General features: G+C 39.2%; 1 protein-coding gene across 1 annotated transcript in view; it reads right to left on the bottom strand.

The window, feature by feature from the left end:
* The window catches only part of DGLUCY (D-glutamate cyclase), a 77,417-nt gene extending 51,689 nt beyond the window's left edge, over positions 1–25,728 (bottom strand). Inside the window, 5 exon segments of the mRNA XM_027870109.1 lie at positions 2,027–2,224; positions 9,566–9,688; positions 13,176–13,326; positions 17,620–17,818; positions 25,583–25,728. Coding sequence (XP_027725910.1) covers positions 2,027–2,224; positions 9,566–9,688; positions 13,176–13,326; positions 17,620–17,727 — 580 coding nt within the window. The 5' untranslated portion in view covers positions 17,728–17,818; positions 25,583–25,728.
* Positions 25,729–26,879: the final 1,151 nt, after the last annotated feature.

The following is a 26,879-nucleotide window of genomic DNA, read 5'->3' as shown; positions in this document are numbered from 1 at the left end:
AATTTTTTCCCAATCTGTTATTTTTTATCTTAATTATACAGTTTATATTGTACAAATTTAAAAAAATTTTTATCTACCTTGTACCTAATAACTTTCTTCTCTTTGTTGAGTTGAAAAATAAGTCATTTCCCACCTCTACAATTGAGCTAATCACTTTATTCCATTTTTTTGGAAGAAAATGATGGATTTTTAAAAAATATATGTCTCTCATCAGTTAAAATTCATTCAGGTGTATGGTGTAAAACGTAAGTCTAATTCCCTTTCCTACCCTAGAATACCATCAATTTTCTCAAGTGCATTTGTGAAATAATTCTTTATCTAGTTTTTATTTTCTATGGGTTTATCAAACATTAATCATTTCTATATATTTGACTGGATATCTGGGAGCATCTTTCATCTACTTCTTTCTGTTTCCCTACTACTGAAGAGTTTCAGTGATGACCACTGGTAATAGGCTTTAAAGTCTAAAAGAGTAAAACTACTTACATCAGCTTTTCTTTTTAATGTGCCACTAGGTATTTTAACCCACTTTTTTCATATAAATTTCATTACAATTTTTTTCCTAGTTTTAAAATGAAGCACCTTAGTATTTTGATTGGTATAGAATTACATACATCCATATTAATTGTCCTCCTTACTAAATTAATCCAATCCCTTCAAGAACACTTAGTTATTTAGGTTCTCCTTTATTTTGGTCATTATAATTTTATAGTTGTTCTTATACAGATTCTTTGTATTCCCAGGTAGATTAATTCCCAAATATTTTATAGTTTCTAGAGTTACTATACAATGAGTTTCTCTTTTTAAAAAATCTTTTTCTGCTATTATTTAAGAGTGCTGATGATTATGTGAGTTAACTTTATATTTTGAAGATTGGCTTAAATCTATTTTTTTTTGTAGAGGAAGTCAAATTTTCTATATACATTATTATGCCATATCCAAATAATGATATTTTGACTTCTTTACTTCTAATGCTAATCCCCCTAATACCTTTTTCTTATACTATTGTGACTTTGAAATTTTCTAATACTATGAGAGTGAAAATAGTAATGGGTGAGAATATTTATTCTTACTTTGTACCTCTTTTTAGTGGGAATGTTTCTAATTACAGGGGAAGCTAGGTGGTACAATGAAGAGACAGAAGGGTCTAGAGTCAGGAAGACCTGAGTCCAAATCCAGTCTCATATACTTATTAGCTACATGACCCTGGGCAAGTTACTTAACTCTGTTTGCCTCAGTTTCCTCATCTGTAAAATGAGCTGGAGAAGGAAATGGCAAACCAGTCTAATATCTTTGCCAAGAAAACCCCAAATGGGGTCACAAAGAGTCAGACATGACTAAAAATGACTCAACGATTCTAATTATATGTTACATTGACTCAGCTTAGTGTTTTGAAGAAAAACCTCTCTATATCCATTCTTTTTAGTATTTTTTTGCCATGAACAAATATTAGATTTTATCAAAGGTTTTATTTGCATCTATTGCTATAATAAACCTCTCATTTTCAGAGGAGGAAACTGAGGCCCAAGATCACATAGTAAATGGCAGAGTTGGGATTCACAGTTAGATTACAAATCTTTTGACCTCACCTTACCATGTTTAATTCCTTTTTATTGAAGGCAAGAAAATTGAAGCCTGGCAAAGTTAAGTAATTTAAGTAAATTCCTGTTCTAGAACTCTTTACACTAAACCATTTAAGACTCACCATGACAATGCAGTAGCAAACCATAGTCTGGCTATCATTGGATGAGAGATCTGACATGTCCTTTGTATCACCAGCTCACCTCTCCTACCTCCTATATAAGGGTCCACCAGAATACTATTTAGAAGGAAGCAAAGTTAGCAGCAATCCAGCCAGATGTTTAATACAAAAAAGTCAGTCGTATACACACTAAGTATAACCTTTATGTTCAGTTTTAGTTTTCTAGAGCGACAAACACCTCCTTGAGCCCAGGAGGTTTCTTTCTGTCTTTTTTTTTTTTTTTTTTTTTTTGGAGGGAAGAGAGGGGTTGTTTGTTTTTCTTACCTGGATCTCTGGCAATTATGTTCTCTAGCTCTCTAATTTTCTGTACACTGGAAGATGAAGTAATGCTGTACTGGAGAGGATTCTGGGAAATGCAATGGACCTCTGGGACTTCCCCAGGATGACTCACTTGAATGCTTTTATCCTTCTGGTCAATAACAACTGCACACCCAGGACAGCTGGTAAAAGCCAGCGGTGACCCTGAAATAGACAAGAGGCGATGGTGTTTCCATTCAGTACTTGGGACAAGAGGGATTTCAATTCAGTACACGTTAATTAAGCACATACTGTATACAAAGCAGTATGTAAAGTAATGGGGATAAAAGACAAAAATGAAATCATTCTTAAATTCTAGTTATAAGTTTATATTCTATTGAAGGGAAGAAAAGGAATATTTGTAAATGAGCAAAAACAAAAATGGTTCAGGAACATTAAAACAAGGCTAAGTGGGGGCCTAAAGGTCATCTAGACTTTGGGTGGCCATATCTGAATATGAAAGGCTAGGAATGTTGTTAGGTGAGTCTATGACCTTGCCACTTGGACTTAGCTTTTTGTAGGTGATGCTTTTTCCCCATCCTCCTCCTCGATCCACATGACGGAACAGAAGAGATATAAAGTTAAAAAACTTCAGAACCCTGAACCTCAGAGCCACCAAAGTGATTTTTCTTTTTTCACATTTAAATTTATTTATTTATTTTTAGTTTTCAACCTTCAGTTCCACAAGATTTTGAGTTCCAAATTTTCTCCCCATCTCTCCTCTTCTTTTACAAGAAGCCTTTCCCAACCGACCTTAATTCTAGTGACTTCCCTCTGTTAAATATTTCTTATTTATCCTGTATATAGCTAGTCTTGTATATATTTGTTTGTATGTTGTTTTTCCCAATTAGACTGCAAGTTCCTTGAAAGCAAGAATGGTATTTTGCCTTTTTTTTCTTTCTTTCTTTTTTTTTTTGTACTCTAATGCTTAGCACAATGCCTGGCACGAAGTAAGTACTTAATAAATGTTTATTGATTGATTGCTATTATGGATTGGTAGTTATTGGACAAATAGCCATTATATGGCTTATAGTTTAGTTTTAGGAGATTAAAATCAACAGACGTAAAGAATGCTCACTATGGAAGAGAATGAAATTGCCCAAAATCTGTTCTAGAGAGCTAGAGACTTGGAGGTTTGAATTGCTTTTTAGACATGAGAGGCCCAGGTAAGTTTTGTAGGAGAACAAAACAAGTCACATCACAAGGGGAAAGAAGTCAGGATTTTTTTTCCCTTTTCCTAAAGAACACTACAGGGCTAAGGCAAAAGCCTTTTGAAAAGAATTGCTTAACAGCAACAACAACAACAAACTAGCCTCTGGCTATGAAACAAGGGAGGGGCAGCTAGATGGCTCAGTAAATCCAGTATCAGACACTTACTAGCTGTGTGACCCTGGGCAAATCACTTCACCCTGTTTGACTCAATTTCCTCATCTGTAAAATGAGCTGGAGAAGAAAATGGCAAACCACTCCTGTATCTTTGCCAAGAAAACCCCAAATGGGGTCACGAAGAGTCAGACACAACTGAACAACAACAACGAATGAACTAAGGGAACATGTGAATGCCTAATCTTCTCAAAAACAGACCTCCAAGAAATTTAGCTGAGCCTAAAATTCTGGAAGCAGTGTCAGATAGAGAATGATCCAGAAGATGTTTTGTGCTATCAAAGCAGTGTCCAGCTGAGACAGTGAAAACTCTGTGTCCGGAGAAGACCAGTAGGGAACAGGCCTTGTGGAAGGCAATATGATGCTATCACTGTAAGACATCAGCAGTCCTGCAGCATCCACACTGAATTGCCCTTCTATTTGTGTGCCCTGACCACATGTGTTCCCTGTGTGTGTGCACCTCCCAGCAAATTCCCTGTTTGTGTCCATTCTTTCCACTGTTTGATATACGTAATTGTGAGACAGTGAGCCCCAGGTTTACATAGAGGAAATGCTTTATTGCCATTTAAAGGTCTACATCCTCCAATGGTTTTGAGTGGGTATTACACTCACGGAAAACCTTGAACTTGGGGCAGTCACTTCTGGAGGATCTGCCCTTCGAGTTATGGGGGAGTCCCAAGGCTCTGTGTCAATATATCCAACTTTGGCGAAAATGTAAGGGGGAAATGGAGGAGGTTGTTCATTGCTGATATGCTCAGAGAATTCTCTTGTTCATTCATAGAATTATAATCTAAAATGTTAAAAACTGGAAGGTATCTGAAAAATAGAACATCTAATCCAACCCCCAAGATGGAGGCCTAGAAAAATGGTAGAACGTATTCTAATTCACACAGGTGTCTTTGGCAGAGCTAAAACTAGCACTCAGCTCTCCTGCCTCCCAGTGTAGTGTCTTTTCTGCTAGATTTCACAAGCATATTTGAATTTCATAGGCCTTATAGGAGCCAAGTTTATTCAACACTTTAATATAGAAAAAGCTCTAATAAAGACATAAAATGTGATTTAAGCAAATTGACATTTTGCATTGGAACCAAGAAATAGAACAGGTTTTGTGAATTTGTTCATTACTCAGCCATGACTTATGGGTTCTTGGCAAGAAAGTCTAAAAATGGCCAGTAAAAACATATTTTCTTTATGTCTTGTGAATTAGGAGGGATTTAAACTGAAAAGGAAAGACATTGAGGGGGGGAAAACCTCCATAGATTTGACAAGCCTGGTACCATAAAGGGTAGCAGCTACCATATATAGGAAAGAATAGCAGAAGAGAGGACCAATATCCAACATACAAGAAGAGAACCAATAATAAAAACCCATGGCCTCTGATGCCTATATACAAAGGCATCAAATATGGGTAAGAAATAAGGTGAATTAGTGACCTGAATGCAAAGAGGAAAACTTGACCTCACAGGTATCCTAAGCCTTTGTAAGACAGGGCCTTTGAATAGAAATTTAACTCTAGAAGGCCATATACCTTATTCAAAATGAGAGGGAAAGATAAAAGTAGGGTGGGTGGATAGCATTGTATGTTAAAGAGATAGATTCATATGAGATCCAGAAGCTTAAGGGAAAAGTTTTTGAGTGAGCACTCCATGATAGAAAGCAATTGGACAAGAATCAACAGAAATAGAAAACAGAAGCAATATTGTTATGGGGTATATAATATATACATAAATGGAAGCAGCTAGGTGGCTCAGTGGTTAGAGTACTGGGCCTGGAGCCAAGAAGACCTGAGTTCAAATTTGACCTCAGACATTAACTAGCCATGTGACCCTTGGCAAGTCACCTGTTTGCCTTAATCTACTGGAGAAGGAAATGGCAACCACTCCAGCATCTTTGCCAAGAAAACCCCAAGGACATTACTGGTATGATATGGTCCATGCGGTCACAAAGAGTCCAACATGATGGAACAACTAAATGACATATATACTATAGATCACTTGGACAGAAGGAGTAATTGAGTAATGAGTTTGGGAGACAAATCACAAACCTGATATGGAAACATGGTTTTGTAGTGATGACCAGCCTTACATCATTCAGAGTAGCAGGTATACCATGGGAAGAAAGATAGCAGGAGAAAGGATGGTTCATCCAAACCATCCAGACGTCTTTTGACACTCTCTTCCTGCCAAAAGCCAAGGAGCTCCTATATTTGTGACTTACCTTAATGATAATTTCATTTTTTTTTTTAAAAGACTTGGTCCTCCCATCTCGCCCAGGTAGCAACTATTCATAGTCTCCATTCCCATTATAACTCAGCACAAGAGCTTTGATCTGCTCCATTTATGACGTGGGCTCAGTCACTCCTCCTTAGGCAGCTTGGTGCCTTCCTCCTTGGCAGCTTACCATGTGGATGCTAAAATTACTGTGGACACCTAATCAATCACCTTTAGCCCACTGTAGCTCAGAACTCCCACATTCAAGACATCTGCTGGCCTCAGCCTTCCTCAGCTTCAACTGGGATTACAGGTGTGTACCTTCATACCCAGCAAGGATAATAATTTCATTTTTCAAAAGGTATAGAAAGCAAGAAGAATTTTTTTTGAGTTGTGTGGCCCTTTATTAGCAACTAAAATAGAATGTGTCCATTGTATAACATGGGTAGTAGTTGACTATACTGGAGATTTTTTATATTCTAATACAGATAACTTGTAAATGCAATTTTTATTATTAAAAATTTCTCCCTTTTTTGTTTGTTTATAATTGGCAAAACTATTCTGAAAGCTGAATATATGTACACAGGTCTGCAAATAGTACAAATTTAGAATATGGTAAATTGCTTTACAGGTTGTATTAGAAGGACCATCTGCCACCATGACCTTACATTCATCATTAATTTTTTAAATCATAAAATACTTTGATGCTAGCCTTCCTTCCTTCCATTGTCCTAAACAAGAAAGTATTTTATAATGAGTTGAAATTAAGGAAGTACCATACCTACTAGAAAAGAAGAGAAGAAAGTTCTATTATTTTTGAGGTTTCAGTATTCCCAAAGATCAGGAACTGAATATTTGTAAGGGCTAGGCTGAGACCCCATTTAGAGTATGGATATGTGCAGGTGGTATCCCTGAGTATCTAGAGCAGGGGTAGGGAACCTGAGGCCTGGAGGCTATAGTTCTGTGAAGTTTGGATTCAATCAAAGGGCTGCACTTGAGGACCTAGAGGGCCACATGTGACCTTGAGACTGCAGGGTCCCTACCCTTCATCCAGAGCTTCCGTGGACTGTAAGCATTCCAGATACATAATTCACTGAACCATCTTACCAGTTTCTATACTGGCTTGACTAGGCATAATTCAAAAATGAAAAGCTCATATTCATTTCATTCTTCTGGAGCTCAACAAGAGGAAATATTATCAGATGATTTCAACGCACAAGGAAGAACAGGTTATTGAAATGGGAATGTGAGGAAACTTGAGTGAAAGTGACCACTTATAATCATTGAGTTCACGATGTTGAGAAGGAGCAAATTCAGGTAGTCTGACTTGAAAAGTAGATTTGGAGAAAGTACATTTCACAGAATTCAAAGAAAGGGTAGCTGGGATTCAATGGCCTAATATTTTAAAGGGGAAGTTGGTCCAACAGGGATGGGAAGTTCTTAAGATTGAAATTCTGAAGATAAGCAAAAATTGTTGTTGTTCGTCCTTTGTTCTTGTAGAGGACCAATGACATCATGAGGGTGATGTCTTGACCTGAGCACAAACTGGACTTAAGTAAGGCAGAGCTCTAAAAAATCCTCAGAAATTATTTAAATAAGGAGAGAGGAAAGGGGAAACTGCTTAAAGGGATGGATGAGATACATAGGGAACTAGACACATTGAGATTTAGAAAAGACTTGGGTAGATTGTGGAAGCCAGGTTGAATAACTGAGTGTAAGGGGGAGATTAACCTTTGTTACCTATGGCAGGGTTGCTAGCAGTTGCTAAGTCCTTTGCATGTTTCTAGTGCTTTCTTGAGTTTTCTCTAAGTCTCAGGAATTTGCTTGGCCTGTTCTTCATCACCACTGGGGATAAAAGGAATGATAGGTACTCTGTTAAGCCTTGTCCTGAGGGAAGGGCACCGGGTTTATTGTTAGTACTTGTTCTCTACCATTGAGTTCTTCGTGCCATGCTTCCCCCCCAGCAGGGGTGGCTGCTGACAAATTAGTTCTATCCTGAGTGTCCAGCTTATGCTTTCAGGAAAGGAACCACAAATGAGTCTTTGTTGATTCAGGGAAAACAAGTCTAGTGCTTTGCATTTGTAGTTGTTGCTTGGTCATTTCAGTCGTGTCTGACTCTTTGTGACCCCATTTAGGGTTTTCTTGGCAAAAATACTAGAGTGGTTTGCCATTTCCTTCTCCAGCTCATTTTACAGATAAGGAATTGAGGCAAACAGGCTTAAGTGAATTGCCCAGGGTCACACAGCTAGTAAGTATCTGAGGCTGGATTGAATTCTAGTATTGCTGACTCTAGGCCTGGCACTCTATCCACTGTACCACCTAGCTGCCCCAAGAAGATTGAATTATCCAGGTCTTATTTTGTTTCTATGCTTACATCCAAAAACAATGATTTTTGCATTGCACAGAATAGAACAAAAAGGATTAGCATGGAGTGGAAAATGCTGTTAAGTGAGGAGATGGGCAGGCTGCCCTCAACAAGTTCAAGTTATCAGGACTAGACAAATAATATCTTAAGAGAATTGAAAGAACTGACAGGATTGATAAGTTACTATGGGTAATCTTTAAAAGAGCTTGGAGTACAGAGAGATACTGTTGTTGTTGTTGAAGTTCATCCTTTGTTTTCAAAGAGGACCAGTGACATCAGGTAACGATATCTTGACCTGTTCATGGACTGGATTTAAGTGAGTCAGAGCTACGCAAAATCATCAGCCTCACTTTCTCTTCCAGAGTCACCAAAGGCCAGGATCAGGAGAAAAATCAGGACAACTGGCAATGGCCTGGTATGCTGTGGAGTACCTTGGAGTCTTTGATGGTTGACAAAGCTCTCAGCAATCCTCAGAGCCTGCTTCAGTCATCTTCATGGCCTTATTGGAACAAATTGTTCTCATCTGCCCATTCTACCAGGGAAGTCTTCACATACTTGGGGTAGGCAACCCCCTAACTCACCAATGTGTTTGAGGTCTGTCAGTTACCCTCAACCTGGTTTAGCCCATCTGCTGAGACAGTTCTACTGGGCTGTGGCCACTGCATCTGCTACAGCTTCTTGGAGCCACAGGTGAGAGTTGGGTGAAAGGCGGACACCAAAGACACACTAAAAAGGTTCAGCAAGGCCTCACACCAGAGGTGCTGGTCCTCCCTGAGCACTTTATACACCCCAGAGAGATACTGCAGTACTAGATGACAGATGTCTCACTACTCAGAAAGAAGAAGAGAGTAAGGTAGTCTCTCTCTCCTTGACTACCCTCAAGAGAAAGCTAAATGACCAATTGTTGGGAATGTTGTAGAGGAGATTTCTATACAGGTGGTATTGACTAGTTCTCTCCCAACTTCAAGATTCTGTGACTTTTTCCGTCAGTTGACAAACATTTATGAAGTGCTCACTATGTACCAGGCACTGTGGTAAGTACTGGGGACACAAAGAAAGGCAAAATATGCTCCCTGCTCCCAAGGAGCTCACATTCTAATGGAAGAGACAAGTAAATAACTAGGTACATGCAAGATATATACAGAGGACATAGAAGGTAATCTGCGAACTCTCTGAAAATGATCACAGTGAAATGAAAAGGGACAAAAGAATATTTAGTGTTTCCTCGCTGTTGTTTGTGCTTGTCCAATGTCAGTGCAAAAAGATTGAGAGTCACTGACTCCCATCTCTACTGCCTTTCTCTGTAGTGATGTGGGCTGCACCAAGCCTTGGAAGGATTCCCTAGAATGGAAACCCAATACTGGGAGAGAGCACAAATTTTTAAGGGATAAAAGAGGGAGATTAATTCCAGGGGAGCTGGCTGTGGGTGGCATGACACTACTCTTTGCTCTTAAATTCAATGTTAAACCTAACAAAGGCCATGGCCATTAATTCATCCACATTACATCACCTGCTCTGGAAAAAAAGTCATCATGAAAGTATACTCACTGCAGCTGCTGACAGCTTCCAGGCTTGTCAACTCTGAGGCCCAAAACACTGGGACATCTCCTGGCTGAAGCATTATTGGTTCCCCATAGTCTGGTTTGGAACGATCTTCAATTCCTAACAGGTCTAGAGAGGGCAGATGGAGAAAGGTGATGTGCCATACAGACAGATGCACCTCTGGGCTGGTGCAACTGAAATATAGAAACATGTATATGCAGACATATCTGTCAAGAGAATGAGGAGTCTTACACACACACACACACACACACACACACACACACACACACACACACACACACACACACACACACACACCAGGAGCTTTTCACATAGGGTTGTGTTTTTTTTAAACATCTCTTGAGACGAGAGAAGGAAGGAAAGAGAAAAGAAATAAAGGAGGAAATTAGGAAGGGAGGGAAGAAATAAGGAAGAAAGGAAGAAATAAGGAAGGGAGGGAAGGAGGAAATAAGGAAGAAATAGGGAAGGAGGGAGGGAGGAAAGAAGGAAGGAATAAGGAAGGAAAGAGAAGGAAGGAAGGAAGAAATAAGGAAAGAAGGAAGGAAACAAGCAGCTGGTTGGTTGTTGTTCTCCGTTCTCTAAGAGGAACAAAATGACATCACTATGTTAGACTCAAGTTACAGTGTGTCCGACTGGCTGATCAGACCAGTACGAGCTTAGAATGCTCTACCACAGGTCGGGTCCAAATAGTCCATGTGAACATTTGGGGTGGATTCTCTAAATTTGCGCATCTTGTGTTTCTTTTGAGCTATTTCAGTTCTGCTTTGCCTCTTTTTATATCTTCAGTGCTTCACACAGTGCCTGGCACATAGGAGGTGCTTAATAAACATTTATTGATTATTTAAGGCCAAATTTGAATTCAGATCTTCCTGATTTCAGGCCCAGCACTCTATCCACTGCACCCAGTAAGTTTTCCATATAAGAGATTTATTTTCTTTAATTTTCTCTTTGGTTAGAACATAGGACTAGCAAAGTTCAGGCTATAAGTTCAGTTCTCATACTGAGCAGTTAATGGTACAAATCAAAACTGCTTCCTAGCTACAGACGTTATTTCTGAGCCCTGACTGGCTGTCCAATAGATAAATGTCATTGTATATAAGGACAGGGTCAGAGAGTGTGAATCACTCAATGTATACTCATTCCCACTTGTAGAAATATAACTACTGATATGTTCTACTGATGGAGGCCAGAGTCATCAGTTTTGTATAAAAATGACAGCATGTTATTATTATATGTATTTTTAACAAAATACAAAGGCAGCATTTCCTAGTGGTTAGAGATCCATGCTTGGCATCAGGAAGACTCTTGCATATGGCACTTACTAGTTATATGATCATAGACAAGTGGCCCCAGGCGACTAAGACTGTAAGTTATAGATGAGTTGCTGATTTACGTTGGTGGAGGTAATTTACACACCAAGAATCCCCTACAATAGAGAAATCACAGAAATCAACTCCCCCACTCCCACCCCAATGTTTGTTTTCAATGGAGTTTTATCCAACTTCCTTTCCAGAATTTTGCATTATTGGGCAAACTAAATCACACAGGGAACACACTCATCCTATGCTCAGGCCGGATCTTTTTCATCTGAACTCAGTAGTAGCTACTGAGTCTACAAAATATCACCATTCCCACTAGTGATCTTGGACTATGTTAAATGTCCAGAACAAGGGAGCTGATAGTATTCTAGCCTGGTGGGACGATTTTTAGTATACTGTGTTCTTTTCTGAGTACCACATTTTCAAAAGGTCATTGACAAACTGGAAAAGTCCTTTCTTAGCCCTTCTCTTGACCCCCAACTTCGGCACCTTCCTTCCCTCACTCCCTTCCTCCCTCCTTCTTTCCACTCCTTCTTCCCTCCACCAATACCACTTTGTATTCAACTCTTTTGTATTTTCCTATATATTTTTATTCTGTAACCTCTTAGATATGCAAATGTTGCTTCCAAATATAAGAGCAATGGATTATTTCATTTCAATCCCATAAGATCAGGGATAGCTTCATTTTGTTTTTGGTCTTTTTATTTTAATCTCCAGCAGCTTCTAGCACAGTGCTTGGCATATAGCAGTCATTTAATGTTTGTCTGCCTGACTGTCTCCCTGCTTGATTGATTGATTGAAGTGCAAAGGAGAACTACCAGGATGATGACTGTAATATTATGCTGGATGAGGATGGGTTGAAGAAACTGGGGATGTTTAGCCTGGATATGAGAAAACTTCTGGGAGGGGTGGGGGAGGGTGAGATGATAACTCTTAAAGTATTTGAAAGGTTGTCATGTTAGAAGAGGTGTAAGACTTGTAGAATTAGGAATAATGAGTGAGTAGGAGTTGCAGAACAGCAGATTTAGGCTTGATAGAAAAGCTTAACAATTAGTGATACCTAAATGGAGAATGGGCTGGAGAGCAGTGGGTTCCCTATTAGTGTGTGTGGAGGGGGGGGTCTTCAAATAGAGACTGGATGGCCACTTGTCACAGATATAGAGAAGATTCTTGTTCAGGTACAATTAGATTAGGCAACTCGATGTTCATGTGCTGATTTTCTAAAGAGGAAGATGGGGAAGTGACTTGCCTAACAGGACCTCAGCCTACTTTCAAAAAGAATGGGGCCTTAATAAGATTCAATGCCAAATTCTGCAAGAGTCTTTCAGATTCCTTTGTCAATCCGTCAGTCAGTCAAGATGCACTTATCAAATGCTTACTCTGGGCCATGCTTTATGCGAGGCACTGGGGATACAAAGAAAGGTAAAAGACAGTCCTTGCTGTCAAGGAGTTTATAATCTAATAGGAAGATAACATTCAAAAAAAAACTATTGCTAAGAAGATATTATTCTTGGGGCAGCTAGGTGATGCAGTGGACAGAGCACCAGCCTTGGATTCAGGAGGACCTGAGCTCAAATCCGACCTCAGACACATAACACTTACTAGCTGTGTGACCCTGGGCAAGTCACTTAACCCCGTTGCCTAGCCAAAAAAAAAAGAAGATATTCTTCTTGTTCAGTTTCCTTTGCTGTTCAATCATTTTTCAGTTGTGTCTGACTTTTCATGAGGACTCATGATCATTTTGTTGTTACTTAGTCCTTTCAGTCATGTCAGACCCTTTGTGACTCAATTTGGGGTTTCGCTGGCAAAGATACTGGACTGGTTTGCCATTTCCTTCTCCAGCTCATTTTACAGATGAGGAAACTAAGGCAAACAGAGTTAAGTGACTTGCCCAGGGTCACACAACTGGTAAGTGTCTGAGGCCATATGAGTCAGGAAGATGAGTCTTCCTGACTCTAAGCCCAGCACTCTATCCATTGTGCCACCTAGACATAGATAAGATAAATTGAAGAGAATCAGCACAGGGAAGGCACTAGTCTCAAGGTGGGGAATCAGGAAAAGATTCTTGCTGAAGTAAGATTTTAGCTGATACTTGAAGGAAGCCGGGGAAGTTAGGGACAGAGTTCCAGGCTAACTTTGACCTATATTCCCCATCCTAGAAGTGCAATGGGTTCAATGGAAAGCCACACTCCTTTTGAGTCGTCTACTTCTTCTGTGCAGTCTCAAACTGGGGTAACAGACTACTTGGACAGTGGGACACCTGTTGAGTCACTGACCTGGGCAGCCAATGTGAACGGGCTCTCCTTGCAAACCTCTGGTTAGGTAAACGTCATGTAGAACAGTTTCCAGTTTGTCCTTGGGAATAAGCATCATGGTAACCACTAGAGGGCAGCAAAACCTGCCAACAGTGGAGCAAGGAACAGCTGTCTAGCAAAACATACCACATGAACATGAAATTAGTGGAAATTCAGGCTGTCTTTTTTAAACCCTCCCCCCTTTTTTTGCACCATTATCATTACCCACCCACTTCCCCCACAAAAAAATAAAAAGTCCGTCCTTATAACAAATAAGTATAGTCAAAAAAAAATCCTTTTAAAATTCAAGGTAATGCAATTTAAAAGGTCACGATAAGACAACTTCTGAAGTCCCTTCCAGATCTCATAGCCTGGAAGGATAGGCATAGGGGCTGGACTTGTGATTTCAGGGGTAAAAGGGAACTCCTAGATAAGAAAATCTCTTTACCAATTCAATATATTTTTATTTATTTCATCAAATATTTCCCAATTACATGTAAACATTTTTAACATTTTTCTTTTTTTAATATTAATTAATTAATTTATTATACTTTTTTTTAAAAAACAGTTTTGAGTTCCAAATTTTATCCCTCCCCCCAACCCCTAGAGAAGGCAAGCAATATGAGATTGACTATACATGTAAAGTCATGCAAAACATGGTTCCCTCATTTCTAATTCAAGTGAGCATCTTCTCTATAATTTAGAGTTGTAGTTTGCCTACGGTATTGTTGGGGCAGCTAGGGGGCACACTGGATAGAGAGCCAGAATTGGAGTCAGGAAGACCTGAGTCCAAATCTGGTCTCAGACATTTACTAGCTATGTGACCCTGGGCAAGTCACTTCATCCTGTTTGCCTCAGTTTCCCCTTCTGTAAAATTAGCTCGAGAAGATGGCAAACCACTCCAGTATGTTTGCCAAGAAAACCCCAAATGGGGTCACAGAGAGTTGGACACAAATGAAAAAAATGACTGAACAACAACAAAGAGCATCGATACTGAAAAGTTAAACGAATTGCCTGGGATTACATAGCTCATCTTGTCAGAGGCAGGATCTGAACCCAGGTCTTCCTGGCTTTGAAGCTAGCTTTCTATCTTCTACAATACACATAGCAAAAGAGGCACTGTGGTATAGTGGATAGAAAACTGACCTTTGAGCCAGGAAGACCTGGGTTCAAATCCTGCCTCTGTCATACACTAGCTGTGTGACCCACATGATATAACTTCTCAGTATCCCAGACAAGTTGTTGCAGACCTATTTTGGTAGAGGAAGCTCCTCTCTGGGAACGTCCTATATATAAGAAATCACAAGTCTAGTTTTTTTTAAAAAAGGCTAAAGAAGCCTAGGAACATTTATCTTGCCTCTGATGAGTGGATCTTTCCACTGAAAGGGTTTTGGCATCTTGGCTCTTTTGAAAAATCCTTTCCAAAAGCTCTTTTTAAAAGATCTGTATTAAAGCCTACTGAGAATATCTTGGCTCTAACCTAACTTAAAGCATTATGTGTGTAACTTATCTTAATATTATTCATGCCAAATAATATAAGCATAACATGATCATAAATAATATAAATGAATAACATGATCATAAACAATATTAAACATAACAACATTATATATAAATATTGATATATAAATACATTACATCTATAATTATATATACAATATACATATCATATATTATACTTTTATATAATTATATATAAAACATAAATAATATATTTATAATTTATATTCATTTATAAATGGAAGAATATAAATGAAATACAAATTAATATATCAAAATGAAATACTAATGTAATATCAATAAAATTATTTTAGACTTCTGAATGGTTTGCTGCTTCCTCCTTTGGAAGCACAGGAGAAGCTGAGCTAATAAAACAGAATGCAGGTATCTTGAGGGCAGGGACTATTTCATTTTTGACTTTGTCTCCTTAGCACTTAGAAGAGTGCCCAGCATACAGCAGTCAGCAAGTACTTATTAAGTGCTTACTATATCCTAGGCATCGTGCTAAGTGCTGGGTATACAAATAGAAGCAAAAGAAAGACAGTCCTTGCCCTCAGGAAGCTTAAATCTTAATAGGGGAAGACAACATATACAAGGAAGTGGAAAAGTCTATGTGAGTGGGGGTAGTAGCACATATCCACATTGGGGCATAGTGTAGATAGAAGTCCAGAGAGTCAGGAAAAGGGCTCAGAGAGGAATGGAAAAGTGAACATGACTGGCCTCATGGTCCTTCCTAAAAATGGAAGCTCCAAGAGGACATAACCAATGAGGAACTAGGATCCGCCAGCCAAAGAAGGCCACAGGAGTACTTAATAAATGCTTGCTGGTTGACTGATGAATATAACCAGATATGATAGGGGGTTAAGAGGATTTAGATCTGGAAAGGACCTTAGAAATCATCTAGTCTGGTGTCTTTATTTTACATAAGAACAAAATGAGGCTCAGAATGGGGAAGTGATTTGCCCAAGGTCATGTGGGTAGTAAGTAGCAAGCCAAGATTTGAACACAGGACCCATTGAAGAGAATGGCTGGCTGAGGTCATGAAGATATACCTTCATCTACATCTGATGTAGAGGGGATTTCTCTTGGCCTAAGAGAGACCTTGTTGTTGTTCAGTCGTTTTCAGTTGTGTCTGACTCTTTGTGACCCCATTTGAGGTTTTCTTGGCAAAAATACTGGAATGATTTGCCATTTTCTTCTCCAGCTCATTTTACAGATGAAGAAACTGAGGCAAAAAGGTTTAAGTGACTTGCCCAGGGTCACATAGCTAAGAAGTGTCTGAGGCTGGATTTGAACTTGGGAAGATGAGTCTCCCTGACTCCAGGCCTGGCATTCTATCCACCACACCACCAAACTTTTCTAGGACTATTGTTATTATTCTCACAAAGTCATGCCACTGACCAGAAGGAGGACCAGGTTAGAGAATATCCCAAATATCTTACCATTATCATAAAAGACAACTGAAGGTTCATGCTTCATTTACAAAAGATGGAAACTCAGATCTGTTTCTAGTTATGGAATCATTGGGGTGGTTAGAATGCTGGACTGGAAGCCAGGAAGATTTATCTTCCTAAGTTCAAATCCAGTCCCAGAAACTTACAAGTTATGTGACCCTGGGCAAGTCACTTAACCCTGTTTGCCTCAGTTTTCTCATCTGTAAAATGGGCTAGTGAAGGAAATGGCAAACCACTCCAGTATGTTTGCCAAGAAAACCCCAAACAGGGTCATGAAAAGTCAGACACGAATGAAAATGACTGAACTACAACAAAAATGGAATCACTGAATGTTAGCATGGGGAGGCATCCTTAAAGATCACATTATCCAACCCTCCTTTTCATAGATGAGGAAAAATTATTTGCCCAGGTTACATAATGCCTGTTAGTGACAGATGGGACTTAAATTTGGGTTCTTTGATTCTTAGGCTAGGGTTCTTTTAGCTAACCACACAATGCTGCCTAACGTAAGTTCCCTGAGATCAGGGGACAAATTCATTTTGTCTTTGTGTCCTTAGGACTCAGAATCCTGCCCCAGTAGATGTTTATTAAATACTTTTTGAGTTGAATCTTGATTTGAACTCAGGAAAATGTGTCTTCCTGACTCCAGGCCCAGCACTCTATCTACTTTGCCACCTAGCTGCCCCAGTAAAAAACTAGATATATATAAGATACAAACAGAATAGATGAAGAGTTATCTCAGAGGGAAAGTCACTAGCAGCTGTGGGGGTCAGAAAAGGCCTCCAATCCAATCAACATTTATTAAGCAGCTACTATGTGTGTCAGGCACTAGGCTAAGTGCTGAGGATACAATTAATAAAAAGAAAGACATTCGCTGCCCTCAAAGAGCTTGCAATTCAATGGGGGGAGGGGACAGGATGGGACAGGGAACAATACATAAAAGGAGGCAGGAATGGGGCGGAACCAGGAGTCTTGTTGCATGAAGTTGAAACCAGGCAGATCAGCAGATACAAAATGGAGTGAGCTCAGAGCCTAGCTCAATTTCAACTGACTCTTGAAGGAATCTAGGAAAACTAAGAGAGGGAGGTGAGACAGGAGAATATTCCAAGCATGAGGGACCACAGATGCAAAGGCAGAGAGATGAGAGATGGTGTGTCACGTATAGCAAATAGGTTAGGGTGGCTGGAAGTGAGTAAAGTATAAGAATCGATCAATAAGCATTTATTAAGTATCTATTATAGGCCAGACATTGTGGGATACAAACTGGGGTCAAAAAAGAGGAAAAAGACAGTCTTTGCCCTTAGGGAGCTTACAGTCTAGGGAAGACTGGAGATGGTAATCAGGAGCCATATTAAGATGAATTTTAAATGCCAAACCAAGGACTTTAAAGTACAGTTGGTTAGTTGAGATACAAGAATGAAAGCAAGTCAAATTTTTAAACCCATTCTGCCACTTTCCTGCCTGGGTCCTACCTTGTATATGGCCATGCTGTGGTGACTTTCTTTATTCCTTATTGGAATCCCCACTTTCTGCATGGCTTCTTTAGGTGAGATGCTGCAGTCCAAGTAGAAAACGACCATGTCTTTAAGCTGCTCCGAATAACCTTCTAGGCTTGTCAAGTTGTCGGTGCAGGAACCAAACTCGTATTTCTTGTACTGTGGACCATCGTTTCTGGTGAGACCATTAGACAATTGTAGTCATGGACTGTTTTACAATTGGCAATGTCCAATTCTTTTCTTTCCTTGTCCTCAGGTATGGACAACTTGCCTTACACATAAGATCACTTTTTCTTTCTATCTTTTTGATAAAAAGATATGATTTTTTTTTATTCTATCATTTCCTTGCCTCCAGGAACTCCTGGTATACAAACTCTCCCCATCAATGCATATCAGCAACTCCTTTAGAACTTAGAGTTCAGAGAATGGCCTGGAATATTTAGAGGTCAAGTGATGTGCACACGGTTACGTGGCTAATAGGTGTCTTTGACTCAATTCTTCCTGACTCCAAAGTTGGCTCTCCATCCACTATCCCATATAGCATCTCAAGTCTTTTCATAGATTAGGACCATAGATTTAGAGCTAGAAGGGACCTTAAAGGCCATCTAGCCTACCCCTTTCAATTTACAGGTAAGACTGTGTGATTTATTCAAGGTTACACAGATCATAAGTGTCAGAGTTGGGATCTGAACCCACATCCTCTGGTAATGAATCAGTAGATGCTCAATAAATCAGCATGGCACTGGAACTCTGGAATGAGAATTGGAAGAACTGGTTTCTGGTTCTACACTTACAACTAATTAGTTTTGTGGCCTTTTTGCTTTACTCGTTGTTGAGTCATTTTTCAGTTGTATTAGACTCTCTGTGACTCCACTTGGGGTTTACTTGGAAAAGATACTGGAATGATTTTCCATTTCTTTCTCCAGCTAATTTTACAGATGAGGAAATTGAGGCAATCAGGGTTAAGTGACTTGCCCAGGGAAATTCTTTTTGAGTGTAGGCTGTGTCTCTCTTCCTTAAATATAGAAGATCATTATATTGTATCTCATTTTCCTCATCTATAAAATGAAAGAGTTGAACTAGATTTTGTGTGTGGCATGGACCCCTTGGGCAGTCTCATGAAACCTGTGAACCCCTTCTCATAATAATGTTTTTAAATGCATAAAATGAAATATATAGGATTACAAAGGAAATCAGTTCTACTAAATGAAGCTGTATTTTCCCCTTTCAAGTTCATGGACCTTCCAGAATATATCCATCCACCCTTTGAGGGGACCACGGACCTCAGGTTAAAAACCCTCCAGACTAGATTATCTGAAAAGACTTCTTCTAACATGCTTAGACGAATCAGACCAATCAGACTAAGCCTACTCAGGGTGGGAGGAGGAACATGCTGATAATACGATTCTATCTGGAATGACTGGTGAATTGCCACAAGTACAAGCCCTGACTCCAAAGGAGTTTTACCAACAATTTAGACTTATCTACTTATTCTAGGTTAGTACATCTGTAAGATTTGTTAACCTCAGTATAAAACCACACAGCCCTCAGGAACTATGGGTCATCCTGCAGATAATATAAAATACCTGGGAGTCTACCTCCAAGACAAACCCAAGGATTATATGAACACACTTACAAAACACTTTTCACACAAATAAAGGCAGATCTAAACAACTGGAGAAATATTAATTGATCAAGCATAGGCCAAAACAATATAATAAAAGTGATAGTTCTACCTAAGTTAATTTACTTATTCAGCTGCATACCAAAGGACCCATGATGAAAGATGTTATCTACCTTCAGAGAGAAAACTGATGAATTCTGCATAAAGAGTGAGCATACTTAAAAAAAAAACTATCTTTATTTTTGTTTTAGTTCATTTGTGTTTTCTTTCTCAACATGACTAACATGGAAATAAGATTTGTAAGATTTCACATGTATAATCTATAGCAAATTGCTTGTCTTCTCAAAGAGGGGGAAGGAGAAGGAGGAACAGGAAAGGAGAGAAATTGGAACTCAACAGCATTTTTAAATGGATGTTAGTTTTTTTACATATAATTGGGAAATATTTAATAAAATAAAAACAATTTTAAAAATGAAAAAATAAATGAAAAAATAATTAAACAAACAAACAAAAAGAACTATGGGCTATCCAGTAACTAAGCTGTTATTATCTAGATAAAGGTGACCTTCTAGGAGCAATTATATCTATAACTTCATTTCAATTAGCTGAACAAAGATGGATTCCCAGCAGGTGGCAGTGAAGCTGACCAAAGAACACACATCTCTTTGTACTTTTTATGCCTAAATAATGTAATTTGGTTTGTGTGTTATTCAATAAACTTGTAAGTTAACTGCAGGGGAGCCTGGCTTATGTCTCTGATCCTTAAAGTCCTGACTCTTAACACATAGCACTTATGTTCTATGATTCTGAATATTTGTTGAATAAATGCATGAACAAATGAACAGACTAACAAATGAACTAAAGGCATAATTTAAATGAAGCATGAAAAGATTTAACTTTTCCTTCCTTTCTCCCCTTGGCCATCTTTTCTATATTTTTATTCCATCCTTCTCCTAGGCATTAGTTCTGAAAACCCTGACACCTAGTCATTAATTCTGAAAAAGGTAAGAATATTTTTTATTAATTATTAGCCCAGCAACTAAGACAGAACAACTGAATTGTGAAGGCAGCAAAGTAGTCCTGTACACACCAGCCCAGAAGAGGGTACTAGTTTGCCTCCCATTCTGGTACTGTCTACATCCAGCACATATAACAGAGGGCTTTCACTAGCAGTATTGGAGACGACCTTTAATGATACTTCTGTGCAAAATCTTATTAACTGTTGGGCTGTCACATCTGATACCAGCATATGCAATAGAACAGGAAAGGGCTCTTGTATCAAGAACACAACTGTTGCTGTCCTTGGGATGGAAGAGTCAGACCAAACCAACACTTTAGTGTATTCTGTCTCTAGGGCCCCAAGCCAACACACCACAGAGAACCACAGACACATCCAGGGAAAGATACTCAGGTAAGAAACAATTTTCTGGCACAATTCTGTAAGAAAGAAGTCATCTCTGGCTCTCTTGCCCTTCCTCTTTTCAACAAAATCAGCTTTAGAATTGTAGTTTAAGGTCCAGTTTAAGGTACACTAACCCAGAGGCCTGGGCTCTCTCTCCTTTAATATGCTGCCTTTAGGCAGTATTTTAGCAGGAAAGAGGCTGGACCTCCTCATGGCAACTGGCAACAGCTACTACCATTCTGCTCTTACAATTCAATGCTCTTACAATACCTGGATAACCTAGTTCTGTGGTAACAGCATTTTAGGAGAAGAACGGAAGGATACAGGTAGGATTTTATCATATCAGAGGGATGTAGCCATAGATTTTGGGCATTCCTGGTCACTTCTCCTTGTGAATCTGTGAGTTACTCCTATGCTACATGTGTTCTCCAAGGAAATCTTAATTGTTGGACTGTGCTCCTAAGCTGCTTAAGCACAGAGAACACCAAAGGGCTGGGTGGTGATAAGGCACAAGGTAGGAACAGCTGCATTTTTGCCAACACTTTCATGACTCCTTTCTTCTCTAAGCCAAGTCTTTGTCAGTGGCTGGAGGACCCTGATTATCAGTGATTAAAGGACTCCATCAGTAGCTGGAGAACCCTAACAGTGGTTAGAGGACCCTTTCATGAACAATAATAATCATAATATTTTGTTCCTTGGTATAGTTCCTTTCCCTCAGTTACTCATAGACTCCCCCACTTTCTTATCTTTTAAAGAAATGGACTACCATGAAGTCAGGCATTATATTTTACTTATCATTTTACAGGGTATCCCAAAAGTCTTAGTGTGACCTGAATTATTCGCTCAGTGCCCTACACATAAAAGATGCTCAATAAATGTCTGTTGAGTTAATGAATAAAGACAACAAACATTCCTACCTTCACTCTGAGATAGGTATAGATGAAATACAGTATGTATGAAGTACAATAAACCAACCAGAAATTTCTCCCAAGGGGCTTCCAATCAAATTCCAGTACTCCTCATGTCTGTAATAGACAGGTACTCCTAAGCTCCTTAGCTCTTTATTGTATATGACCAAACAAGAAGCTAGAAATTCCCTGATAGTACTGTTTCCAGGCCTCCACTTTGCCAAAAACACAACATGGGTTTCCATTGAATATATCTTTTTTTCCTTTCTTTAAAAAATTTTTTAATAAACTGAAATCTGCCTTCTCTACCTACCCCCACCAACTGAAAAAGAACAATAAAACCTTTGTAACAAATATATTACTTTCAGCTACAAAATTTGAATTGAGTATAGACTAGCTCTATAACTCTGCAAAACTGGACTACTTGCCACCATCCCCCAATCATGCCTCACCCCCATGACTTTACTCACACTGCTCATTAGCCCTAGAATTCCCTACTCTTATCCAGCCCTTTGTCAATTGCATTTCTACCAATACTTTGTTTTTTTTTCTTTTAATAGTATTTTATTTTTTTTCCAATTACATGTAAAGATAGTTTTCAACATTCATTTTTATAAGATTTTGAGTTCCAAATTTTTATCCTTCTCTCTCTTCCCTCCCCCTCCCCAAGATGGCAAACAATCTAATATAGGTTATATATGTGCAATCACGTTAAACATATTTCCACATCAGTCATGTTGTGAAAGAAAAAAAAAATAGAACAAAAGGGAAGAACTACAAAAGAAAAAAAAGTGAAAATTGCATGCTTCGATCTGCATTCAGACGCTATAGTTCTCTCTCTGGATGTATAGCATTTTCCATCATGAGTCTTTTGGAATTATCTTGGTCCCCCCATACTCTGGAGCCCCCTCCATGAAACCCCCCCCCCCCCCCCGCCACTATCCCCTGCATTTGGTAATAACCCTTAACCTCAAGGATATAAACCACAAAGCCCTCTTCTTGTTCTTCTCATCCACTCAATCAGTGAGTGAATAACTAAATATTAAGTACTTATTATGTGCCTAAGAGTTTAGCGGTTAGATATTCAACTTTAAAGAGAATGTTTGATATAGTCTATATTTACTAAGGGATCTAGCTTATTCAAACATTCAAATTATGATAAATTCTGGCCATACAAAGAAAGGAAGAATTAGTCCCTGCCCTCAAGGAGCTTACATTCGAATGGGGGAGATAACATGCAAATAACTTTATATGTACATGATATATACAAAATAGGTGGAAGGTAATCTCAGAGGGGAAGGTACGAGCATCTGGGAAGACCAGGTAAGGTTTCTTGCAGGAGGTGGGGTATGAGCCAAGTCTTGAAAGAATCCAGGGAAACTAAGGAGTGGATATGAGGCAGAAGATCATTCCAGGTATGGTCAGATAGCCAAAGCAAAGGTAGAAAGATGGGAGAAGAGGTGTGGTGTGGGAAGAACAGCAACTGGATCAGGAAGGCTGGATCATATGTACAGTGTGAGGAGGAGGGAGAATCAAGTATAAGAAGACTGCAGAGAAGGGGAGAGGTTATGAAATGTTATAAATGCTGAGAAGATAAGTTCATATTTGATCCTACAAGTAAGAGAGCCACTAGAATTTATTGAGCAGGGGCCTGAAATAGTTAGACTTGTGCTTTAGGAAATTCACTTTGGTAGTCAAATGGAGGATGGATCAAAATGGGGAGATCTTTGAGGTAGCTATTGCAGTAGTCCAGGTGAGTGGTGATAAGGGTCTGTACTAAGGCTGTGGCTAGGTGAGTGGTGAGGAGATGTATACAGGAGATACCGTGAAGGTAGAAATGACCAGATGTGTGGGGTGAGTGAAAGTGAGGAGTACAGGATGACACTGAGGTTTGGAGCCTAGGTGAATGGGAGCATGACGGATGGTGCCTTTGATGGTAAGAGTGAAGTTGGAAAGAATGGAAGGTTTTGGAGGAAATAGAAAGAGTTCTGTTTTGGATAGATTGAGTTTAAGATGACTCTCAGATATCAAGTTTGAAATATCCAATCGGCAATTGTTCATATGGGACTAGAGCTCAGAGGTGAGACAAGGGCTGGATACAGAGATCTAGGAATCATTTGCATAGAGATGATAATTAAACCCATGGGAATTCACTATATCCTATTTGGTACTATAGCTATTCACATATGCATCATACCCATCACTAGTCTGTAAGCTCCATGAAAGCAGGAAAATTGACTTATCTAAGACTTATCTTAACCTAGCACAGTTCCAGCATGTAACAGGTGTTTAATAAATATTTATGGAACTAAATTGATCCTAGAATTTTAGAATAGGTTGGGAACTTAAAAACAACCTACGTCTACCTCCCTCTTGATGAAAGGATTCCTCCTATAGTAGAGATGAGGTTTGACTGGTATTCATCCATCAGATCAACATTTTCAGTGCTGAGGAACCTCACCTGGAAGACCACCGCATGACTGGGTAGCCTTGGTTGTTAGACCCTTTTCTATTCCATTGAGCTAAAAGAAGTTTCCCTTTAACTGATGCTCATAGGATATTAGAAATAGAAGGGACAATAGAGCTCATCTAGTCCAAGCTCCTCATTTTATAGATAATTCATGTGGCTCTAATTCTACGTTCTAGGGATGAGTAGAACAAATAGAGTTCCTGTTTCACATGATAACTCTTCAAATATTTAAAGAGAGTTATTATATTCTCCCCCTCCCCACTCTATGTTTTCTCTTCTCCAGGCTAAACGTCTCCAGATCTTTTGAACATCCCTCAGATGATGGAGATTCCAGAACCTTCACTACCCTGGACATCCTTCTCTAGACACATTATAATCAGATAATGTTCTTCTTAAAATGTAGTACTCAGAACTGAACTTTTGGGACACCAGATTTGTTACAGATTGATTGGGACAGGCCACCTCCCTTGAGTTTGTTGTTTTTGCTGTTTAGTTGATTAATCATGTTCAATTCTTCATGACCCCATTTGAGATTTTATTGGCAAAGATACTAGAGTGGTTTGCCATTTTCTTCTCCAGATCATTTTACATATGAGGAACCTGAGGCAAACAGGGTTGAGTGATTTGCCCAGGGTCGCATAGTTAGTAAGTGTCTGAAGCCAGAATTGAACTTGGGTCCTCCTGGCTTCTGGCCCAGCCATCTAGGCATTGTGCCACCTCACTGCCCATGGTAGTAGTTAGCCCTTGGTAATTATCAGGGCCTTTCCATTCTCTGACAAAACTTCTGAGGCCAGAGGCCTCTCTAGCCAATAGGTCATAATTTTCTCCCAGGGTTAATCTTTCCCAGAGGACAGTGGAGATGCTGGCCAGGGAGTTCATAAAACCACAGACTGTTAGAATTTGACGGGATATTAGAGATCAACTCATTGAGGATGGTGTGACTTTCCAAAGCTCATATAACTATTAAGTGGCACATCAAGAACTGAAACCCAGGTCTTTTGACTCCTAAGTCCAGAATAAAAACATCCTGATTCCGCAGTCAGAGGGCCTGGGTTCACATTTGCCTCTAATGCTTACTACCTGTGTGACCTTTAGTAAGTCACTAAGGTCCCTGGGCCTCAGTATTATTATTATTAACAACAATAAAATAACTAGCATTTGTATATAGTTTAAGGTTTGCCAAGTGCTTTACAAATATAATTTCATTTTATCCTTACAACAACCCTGGGACATAGGTGCTGTTATTATCCCCATTTTACAGCTGAAGAAACTGAGGCAGACAGAGGGTTAAATAACTTGCCCAGGGTCACATAGCTAGGAAGTTTCTGAGGCTGGATTTGAACTTGGTATTCCTGACTCCAAGTTTTCTCCAGTTCTTATGATACAGGCCTCTACAACATGCAGCATGCAGGGCCAACTGTACCATCCCAAATCACATGATACAGAAGACCAAGTACAGCCTCAGTGTCTCAATACAATGTTCTGTTTTCACCCCTCACCCAAACCCCTCTTCTCCAGGACTCTGGCACACTCACCTGATGTCCAAGCCAGCACTCGGAGGAGGCGGCTTCCATTCACCAGGTTTGCTCCTATAGAGGAGGGGCAGAGCACCATTGTTGGCCTGGCAGAACTTCTCAAAGTCCTCAGCAAAGGATCTGGGCAGGATTACCACACTCGCCTGTTTAGGTCCTGTGGTTTTTTATTTCAAGAGCAGAACAAAGAAACATCCACATTCAATTGCTCGGTTAAGTCATCGTTCATAGCAAATCTCACAGAAGATTCTCTAAAAGCTATGACACAAACTATATGGGAAATTCACTGGTTCCAAATGTGATCAAATGAGTTTAAGAGTAGGATATTTAAAAAATAAAACTTCTTTGAGTAGAATAGAGAGGAGGACTGGAGCTAGGATCACACTGGTTAAAGGGAACTCCAGGGGAGGAAACTCCTATCAATGCAGACTAGATGGTTTCTGAGTTCCTTTCCAACTTTAGAGTGATGACCTTATGATATGGTCCTCTTTCCTTTATCACATGCTGCCTCCAGGGGCAGTCTACGCCATCCCAATGCATCTTCCGTGCAACTACAATTATTGTTGTTCAATTGTTTCAGTTATGTCTGACTCTTTATGACACTAGTTAGAGATTTCTTGGCAAACATACTGGATATAAGCAGGGGTTCTTCACCTGGAGTCCATGAACTTGTTTTAAAAAATTAGTAACTCTTCAATATCATTGATTTCTTTTGTAAGCCTGTGTGTTTTGTTTTATAAATTTTTTAAAAGTCTGAGAAGGGATCCATAGGCTTCACCAAACTGCCAAGGGGTCCGTGATACAAAAAGGGCTAAGAATCCCTTTCTTGAACTTCCTATTTGATAAAAACTTCTTGAGAAAACTGAAAAGCAGTCTGAGAAAAATTAGACTTGCACCAACACTTTGTAGCACATTCCATAATACATTCTAAATGGATAGGTGACCTTAATATTAAAGATTACACCGTAAAAATTAGAAGAGAAGCAGATCATATACATCTCATAGCTATGGGTAGGTAATATATCCTTAACCAAACAAGGGATAGAGGCAATTACAAAAGATAAAACAGGATAACTTTAATTACACAACACTGAAAAGATTCTGCGCAGACAAAATTAATGCACCTAAGATAAGGGAAGCAGGAAGCAGTTGAATGGGGAAAAAATCTTAGTAGCAAATTTCTCTGATAAGGGTTTGGTATATAAAGAATCAATATACAATGTGACTACTAATAAGAGAAATGCAAATCAAAACAACCCTAAGGTTTCACTTCATACCCTGAAAATTGTCAAAGATGACA

The sequence above is a fragment of the Vombatus ursinus genome, unplaced genomic scaffold, assembly GCF_900497805.2.
Source record: "Vombatus ursinus unplaced genomic scaffold, bare-nosed wombat genome assembly UNPS02014794.1, whole genome shotgun sequence".
Lineage (NCBI taxonomy): Eukaryota > Metazoa > Chordata > Mammalia > Diprotodontia > Vombatidae > Vombatus > Vombatus ursinus.
This window is presented reverse-complemented; position numbering and strand designations above follow the sequence as displayed.